Source organism: Priapulus caudatus, unplaced genomic scaffold (genome assembly GCF_000485595.1).
Source record: "Priapulus caudatus unplaced genomic scaffold, Priapulus_caudatus-5.0.1 Scaffold1590, whole genome shotgun sequence".
NCBI classification, from domain to species: Eukaryota; Metazoa; Priapulida; class Priapulimorpha; order Priapulimorphida; family Priapulidae; genus Priapulus; species Priapulus caudatus.
The window spans coordinates 46,570-55,915 of NW_014578651.1; the positions used below are offsets into that span (position 1 = coordinate 46,570).

General features: G+C 42.7%; 1 protein-coding gene across 1 annotated transcript in view; it reads right to left on the reverse strand.

Annotated features, from left to right (window-relative positions):
• Window positions 1–8,408: 8,408 nt before the first annotated feature.
• Window positions 8,409–9,346, reverse strand: part of LOC106817082 (RRP12-like protein) — a gene marked incomplete in the record, with an annotated part of 9,126 nt that continues 8,188 nt past the window's right edge. Inside the window, 2 exon segments of the mRNA XM_014821729.1 lie at window positions 8,409–8,642; window positions 8,803–8,885. Of these exon segments, the coding sequence (XP_014677215.1) occupies window positions 8,552–8,642; window positions 8,803–8,885 (174 nt within the window).

A 9,346-nucleotide genomic window follows, 5' to 3' on the forward strand; every position in this document is an offset into this window, starting at 1 on the left:
CACGGGGCCGTAAACTTCTTCGAAACACTCCTCGTTCAACATTGCGAACACGTAACGTTTGTTAGTTAGCTCTTCACTGCTGGCCTTACAAAAGCAAAGCTGTTCCGCTCCGCCACATCGACTGTTTATCCTCCAGAGCTTGTATGCAAGCCATTCAAACGCGAAAAAACTCACCTGTGACGCAAACTTTACAGCGGAGCGCCGCAGTTAACGACAGCTCAGAGGTCGAAAAAACTAGACTTTCGATAAATCGATCGGTTAATGGGCGGTGCTTAGAGGAAGCAATTATACATTGCAACTTTCGCGGTTAAGTAACGTGAATAGGCGTGGGGTCAGTAGGGACTCAGAATAACAAATGACGAAGCGAGTTGGTGATACGGCCTAAGGTCTGTCAGCGCACGCGATGTTCACAGTATGGTGGGGTATTTGGGCAAAATACAATAAATTATGTGCTACTCTCCCCTGGCTCTCTGTGTCTCTGTTCTGTGTCGATGTGTGTTGTGTGTGTGTGTGTGTGATTGTTGTGTGTGTGTGTGTTGTGTGGCTGTGTGTGTGTGGGTGTGTGTGTGCGTGAGTGAGTACTCAGTGTGGCCGTTGCGTACGTGTGTGGCGTGTGTGCGCGAGCCGTTGTTAGTGGGTTGGGCGTGGGTTCCTCGGCCGTAGCATGCGTGCGTGCGTGCGTGCGTCTCGTTAGGTGTGATCGCCTTGTTGTTGCGCCGTTCCGACTCTTCAAAGTAATGATGTTAACGCTTGCATGACATGGTGGGAGTCGTCCATTAACAAACACAATGCTGTCAATTTTCCGTAAAGTTCGAAGAAAACAGTCAACAGCAATGTTGACTAATCTGCTACTCTATTGCTAGAGAGCAAATACAATTATTCATCAGAACATACCTTCATAACTCTTGATGTCTTGGCTACACCCATAGAATAGATTCATAGATTACCGACTCTGCACCTAACCCAAGCGATTACTTTAACCGAGCTGTCTCAAATATTTCTTACATAATTCACAGGTTTTTAGTACTACTTGGGTTGCCACTATTCCGGTCTTAGTTATTGGTATTATTATATTTGGCTGTTTTTGGCACTAATATAGCTGGGCCGAGCCCTCTTTGTTTCTTTATTGCTCATAAAGACGTCATAATTTGACGTTTCGGCAGGACTTGAGAGTTAGAAGCTAGCAGTCTGTGACGGTTATTGGGAGACGAAATTTAGAATCAGCGATTTTTACATCCCGTGTAGCAACTCCTGACACTGAATACATGGAAGGTCAATGACAGGGTGTGAATAGCAGAGGGAGGGGGATATATACAAAGCAAGAGTATATATGGGAGAACTCCCATTATATAGCATATTCCCATTATATATTTGTTGATAATGTATATATGCATAAGTTTTGATGCGCAAATTAAATGTTTTAGATCTGGAAGGTGAAATCTGACGAGGAGATGAGCTACGCCTTAAATGAAAGCCATTTGTTTTTCGAATATCGGCGCATAAAAACAATAAATATTCCAGTCTAATTTACTGTATAACAGATATAAAACATCAAATATTAACGTATATAGTATGATTGTAGGAGTTGTTGACAGTTAGACGAAATAAACGTAATAGGATCGACGGGTGCTTGTCATCTCTCCCTTAGGAGTTACTTGTCATTACTCTACTATATTACTCCTACTATATTTTACTCCTTAAATATTTGTCATTACTCCTAGGAGTAGTAACAATTGTTTTGGGGCTGCCTTTACACATTCACATACCAAAATTTTACCAAATCATGATGAATTTTTAGGATGGCCCATTTTTTATTTTCCAAAAAGTGGGCGTGGCTGAAAGTAGTCCGACTTGGCGTGCTTCCAAAATAGGAGTTTCAAATCTCTCCCATTTATAGGCAGTAACACTGCTATTCATTTGAAAACATTGTGGGCTCAAAGCTTCTGGAGTTATGCGTTGACCGTCAGGCAGACACTGCCAATGTCATTAGTGACATTGCTAAACTTCTCCAATTCTGCATAATTACAAACAAGCAGCGCCCGATGCGTCTGGGGCTCATCTGAGCGTCTGTTGCCTACGGTTATAAACGGTACATTTAAGTTCGTGCGTGTGGAGTGACACCTTTGTTAGGCGCAGATATGCATAGACTACGAAAGTTGCTACAACATCATTTCACAAACCTTACTGATTCTGCCATAACCTCCCAATTCCCATCTGGTTTCGATACAAATAACGTGCCTGAAACCTGCTCTTATGTGCAGTGTGCACCCTAAACCCTTAACCTCCCCTAACCTATAAAAACAAAAATTAACTTGGTGTAAGACAATCTAGTTTGATGTTATTAAATTTTGTAATTAAATCATGGTACAATATTTGCGTTAAATTGGCGCCAAAAATTGTTAAAAGGAGTAAAGATAACAACAAAACAGGAAAACAGTGTAAATCAATAAAAAATCTGATGCGGATTGGCATCGCGAAGGACCTTTGGAGCGGCGGACTTACGCCTGTGCCGTACCCGTCTCAGGGCTATCCAGGCTTATTGGCTTCTGATTAAATGGATTGCGCCCTCACATGAATATGAGAACACTGTTGCACATCATTTGAGGCCTCCCCCGCCCAGTTCAGGAATCCACGGTGTTAACCTCTGAGGGTCAAAATTGCTTATTAAGACACTTCTTCGCCACGTCACGTGCGAAAGCCACATTTCATCGGTCTTAATAAGTGATAAAAATGACTAGGTCAGCGCTGAACAAAAAAGTTTTTCACTCTGTCCATTAGGGCCAATGTCTTCAGAAAATGTGTGATATCTGGCCTTTCTCCCACTTGCCGTTCTGGACTTGTGACCTTCAATTTCGCACACCGCGTGTGATATGGGTTTCCTTGCCCATCACACTATACACCAAATATTAGAGCATGAGGTGCTGCCGCAATTCCGTATTTCCTCCCTACCTACCTTAGTGTAAGGAGGAATATTCCCCCTTCCGTTTACACATCTTGACCTTTGACCCGCTTGACCCCCAAACTTTGGCCATCCCGCAGTCATTTCACGATCCCCCCCCCGAACCGAGCCGTCCCGAATTACTCGTGACCGGTACGTCGAGCGGGTAAGATTTGGCCCAACTGTTGACGCAGCACGGACGGAACAATCCATCCGATTCTACAAGCCTCACTGACTACTTCAGATACTCAATTGTCAACAACCTGTGTGATGTCGTTTTGGCGCCCAGTCGTCATTCCATTCACATACCGAGAAATGAGCAAAATCTATTGAACCTGGGAACTGACTTATGACCATTTCCATTTTTGCAAAAAAGTGGACGTGGCTCGACAGAGGTCGGACTGGACATGCTCCAAAATATGATGCTTCAACCCTCCCCATAGGAGCTAACAACTATATATTGGCACATTTGAAACGCTGTGTGGTCAAACGGTTCTTGATTATCGGTGACCGTAGTCCAAATGTGACAGACGGGACGGCAACGGATCGGGACGGACGAAGGTAACGGACGATACGACGGCGACACCCCATGGCAATAGCTCATCTTTGACGATTGTCAAGCGGAAGTAAAAAAAAATCCACAAAAACGTATATATTTGCGATCACCTTCTCTAGAACGGACAGTAGCAATGCTAAGTGTTTCTCTGAATATCGAGCAGAGGTTTTCCACTTCAGCAAAGAGGGCTCTCTCCACAGCCTACCACCGACTAGTCAGGGACTCCTGCCTCATATCAAGCGTGCATTCTACAATGCCTACACCATCAACCATGCCTTGGAGTGCCACCTCGACCCTGAAAACGTTAAGACACTGAAGCCAGAGGATTGTGGCTATGTGAACGACCAAGAACAGCTGGTACCCGCAACATCGTGGAAAACCCTCGAGCCTCATTGGTCAGTCTCCTGTTCATGTGCTAAGTGTTCAAGTTCAACTTGCCCATGTAGAAAGGCTGGGGTGAAATGTGGTAAATTTTGTAAGTGCAGGAAAACATTACCACATGATTGTAAAAACCCAATTGTTTGATAGGATTAGGTTGGGTTCTGCTATGTTGTCTAGCATGCTCGGTTCAGTTGTTCTTGTCTCAAGTTCGGTTAGGGTAGATACATTGTATATATTAATAACTGAGTATGGTAACAAGGACTATTTTAGACTAGTTTATACCTAGGCATTATTTTTCACTAAAGCGTCCACCTGTACAGTTATATGATGCATTTATATCCTTCAATCATCTTTCTATGGGACAATTCGTGTCTTAATTATCGCTTTTGGCAGATAATAATGGTGTCAATCAATTCCTTGGTGTCAAAAAACCTATATGTTGCCACAAAATCCACTTCCTATGTCCCTTACTTACGGAATTATCATCATTTGACGAAATTCGCAAAAGGCGCTATTTGGGGGTAGGGTTGACCCTGAGTTACAATAGCTCCCCTGTGCACCAGATAGAGCAAGGAAGCATCATTTTGAACATTGGGTCACTTCGAGCACTTAATAAGGAAACTTTTGGCCAATTTTGGTAGCTCTAGCTACAATATTGGGTGAGTGAGAAGCAATCATACTTAGAGCTACTTTCAAAGTCAACGCTATTTTTGGCTATTTTTTGGCTAAAATTTAGCAAAATGTAGCCATTTCGTACCATGAAACAAAGTTTATGGCAACAAATCATGCTAGAAAGTTATTAGTAATATTCATTCAATGTAATTCAGTGCAATTTTAAAGTTTATGGTTGCTTAATAAATATTTATGCTCTGAAACTTCAATATTGTCATTTTTTCACTTTGGCGCCTAACCAAAAAATCACATAATTAGCTGTACAGAAAAAACGTACTTGACCCAGAAGTGTTACCCAAACATCACACTGGCGATTTTTTGTCTTTGAACATCTTTGAAGTAAAATCTTTCAACATCTTCTATAAAGATTTGTCAAATTCTTATCAAAAAATCTTTCAGTAACGTCTGTTCACACACTATAGACTTTTGTCTTTGGAAGTTGATGAAAGTTGGTCGTCAAATATTTCTAGTTTTATATAGGTTATTACGTAAATTTGGCCAAACTCACCGGTCCACTCCAATGCATCAGCGATGCTATTTATTTCCGTAGCTTTTCGGTTGCGATTACGATACTCTTTCGAGTTTACACGCCACAAACAATCTTTCTTCTCAATCAACTCAATTCCACCTTATCGTCGGGCGCCATTTTATGTCTCATGTGCTGCCGCGACAGAGACGACGCGAAACTATTTTTACATGTAGGAATTGGCCAATCAGCGTGCAGCGCTTCCACGATTTCATGACAAAGTGTCGGGCAAAATCGAGCAAAATAGATTTTGCCCGACACATCAATTTCTCGATTTTTCAACTTCTCAACATCAACTTTTCTGTTCACACTAGCGATGTTGAGTTGGGAAATCGAAAAATCGCTGAAAATCGCGCAAATTTCTCGATTCTACGACAAAAAATCGCCAGCGTGAACCTAGCATTACACACAACTCTCTCACGCACTTTCTATTTGGCGCACTCTCACTCCCTGTCATCTGTTGCCAACAATTATCTGTTGTTTCCGGAATTAGTGGCTCATCTCCGACCAAGCAGTACGGAGGATATCAACAATACACAAACGCCACCATTGTCTTCGACAAACTTTCCCCTATTCAAATAGGCGACACACGACAAGGCTATCCTGATGTGCCATCGCCCTCACTCACCACCACCACCACGCGCCCTAGACCGAATGGGAGGTTCCAGCAGATATCATTTCCTGTGCGCGCGTCAGTATAAACCCAAGATTTGTCCAACAAATAGCAGGTTGACAGGTTTTGCCCTCGCGGCACGCGTTGATGCATGCGGCGGGCGGATGAGACGATTACTACGCTATATTTGCGCAGGTCGGTCCACCAGCAGTTATACGCAACCGAGATAACGTTGAGAACAGGTTTGCAAAAACAGGGGCGACATTTACGCACGTTTACGATGTTATAACGGCCAGTTGAAATGCTTCTCGCGTGTTACGTGTGCGAACGTTTGTTATTCTTGGCCTAGATACCATCAAGAGTACATAATAGAGAATAAAATCTCTATATTGTACGATATGTACAATGAACAAAATACACGACGTGTTTTGATGGGGTGCGTGATCCATAGGCGATATCAACAATATCCGTCAATCAATGATGCCGTAAACTCAAGGATAATCCAGCAACTGCATGTGCGCTCTGCAACTGCATGTTTTCACGCAAACACACTAATTAAACATATATTATCATATCCCATTGCGTAGGCCGACTGGTTATAGCCATCAACTGCTGCCATTTTACCTGAGCCCAATCAATAGAGAGAGTGGAAGGGGAGAGGTGTGAGTTTATTGCATTCTAGCACGCATTCTGTTTGGGTACAGCGCATAGCGGTGCATGAATATAAGTATCGAACTACGTATTAATGACTGGGAGTGACCCAACTTACGCGCGTGCGAATACACACGCACGCATGCACACACAAACACACACACTCACACACACACACACACACACACACACACACACACACCACACACACATACACACACAACACACACACACACACAATCACACACACACACACACACAGCACACCATCACCACAGTCGACACACAGCCAACACCGCGCGCTGGCGCATACATAGTACATACATACACACGCACGGCACCACGCCATCAGCACTCACGCACACACACACAACGCAACGCGCACACACACACAGACTCACACTCTCTCTCTTAGTTACTCTCATTCTCTTTCAGTCTCTCCTCTCTCTCTCTCGTCCCTCTCATCTCATCTCTCTTATATATATATTAATGACTAAATACACGCATGCCACGCACCCCACACTCAAGTAGCACCCACACGCACAAGCAAGCAAGCTGCCCCGCCGCCGCACGCACGCGCAGCAGCGCCACACACACATTACCACACAGACCACACACACAACCACACCCCCACACACACACACACACACACACACTCGCGCACACACGTAGACACGTACTCTCTCTTTCTCTCTCTCTCTTAATTATTTGCATTCTCTTTCAGTCGCTTCCTCTCCTCCTATGTCTCTTTATATTAATATATATATATATATATAATATTATTATATATATTATATATATTTGTGTATAATATTTTCAATAAGCTAATAAGCCGCGGCTAACGCGGATATACAGTACACGAAATAATATCTGCAAACGACACTGTATTGATTATACCTCTGCTAATTACAGAATGATCGAGACTCGTGTACAGCTTGACCTCGTGTGTTAGCTATGAGTCTATGACGCAGCGCAACCCTGTTCACAGCAACATCACCATCAGCAACAACACCGCGCTCGATCGTTCTCTCCTGCTACTATGATGCACGCAGGAAGCCATGACAGCAGAACACCGCTACTTACCTGCTAGCGAAACCTACTCCGCTGTTGTAACGCTATACTGCTTGGCCGCCGCTTCAGTGATGAGCGCGAAGCCTTTGATGTCAACCGACTTGCGTGTGCAGGTAGTCGGTGTATCAGTGTATCGCTCCTGGTCACAGAGAGAGGAAAGAGAGTCGAGCTTACAGCGGTGTAGCGGCAGTAGTAGCATCGGTGTGCAGGCACACGCACGCACCTGTGCTAATAATGGACATAAGCAGCCGATATCCAGGAGAGGCTGAGCGCGCTGCTAACGCTGCGCATGCGATTGATTGCCACTAGATGGCGCCGCGGTACTTATTATACCTGTTTTATTATTTCTCGGATCTCGACGTTCAGATAGGTGGTCTGCGCAGCAGCGAACTTGTAGCAGACGACTGCCGATTAAATAACCACCACCAGGGGCCCGTTGTCAGAAACACCGTGATAATTCATTTTGTTTCTGACAACGTGCCCCAGGTGGCGTACAAGGGTGACCGCAGGTTGCGCGTTGGATTATTCATAGATTGAGAGAATTTGGTGAATTCTGCAGGCTTGATCACAAGAGCAACCAGACTACCAGACAGTAACGCATGGTGGAAAACTTTGCTAATATATATATATATATTATCATATCACTTGCAATGTCAAACTACAAATATTACTACTGTGGCAGTGCAACTTTCGTGGCTAATTTGTTTCGTGCTTCCTTTTTTTGCCATTCATTTGGAGCTGTACTGAGACAGTTATATATCTTTTATTTTATTTTAAGATGTATAATTATATTTTATTTAAATATAATATGATCTTCAGGAATTTTCTTAAATGTCTTGTTTATATCATGCGATTTTCTTTCTATGGTTGCCCCTTTTCAATTTTTAGTTATCATATTATCATGATATTATGGAACCTGGTTAATTTAAACTCAACATATTCATAAATGTCAATAAACACGAAATCCATGTTTGTCATGATTAAAAAAAGAATAGATCGCAAAATTGTATCAAATGAGTAAGAATTTTATTTGTATGTAGACCCATTTCTACAAAAATTACAGCACGTAATTCAACAAACGGGCGAATAAATAAGAGCATTATAAGAGCATGAACAGCAGATTATGACAATTAAATGTTTCGTTCACTTCCGTCGGCCCTTTCTTCCTTTTGCTGCTCCCTTCTTCACTCCCTTCATAATGCCCTTGAACTGTCCTTGGAATTTTGCCTTCTTCCTGAAATATGAAATTGATCAATGTTATATGTATACATATAAAAATCAAGTAAAATCCTGCCAGGGCATATACAAAGTATATGACAGAATTGAGTTCTCTGGTAGCAGATTTTTTAAACATTTTACACCTTAGCTTGACATATTTAATTGCCCGGAATTACCTTTTGTTCAGAGACTGCATGTTGAGTGGAATATAGGCAAAAGGATCAGGCTTATTCTTCTTCTTAATGTCACCTCCTGCTTTCTGTAAGAGAGAGTAACAGTCACTTGTAATACTATTATGTGTGATATACCAGCAGTGAGCTCTGGTAAAGTGGCGGGTGTTACCACATTCTGTACATATTAAATTGGCAATACTACTTAATACATCTTACCAGGAGTAGATAATAGGGAGGAGTGTGACATCAATAAACAAGGGAAATTCGTCATTTACTAGCCTTATAATACCTACGATTTACTACACGTAACTCATCCAACTTGAGCTCAAATCGGACACAGTACATTCGCCCATCATCGTACGAAATCGTTTCCTCGTAGACACCCGCAATCCGTAGATACAGCCTAAAGCTGGGTTTACACTATCGATTTTTGTCAGCAAATCGTGCCGATTTCAAGCGACTCCAACTTTGCCCCCGACTTGACCCAAATAGATGTTGGTGTTTGTAATGTTTGCATGTTTTCTATGGGTTTCTTGGAGTGATAGAG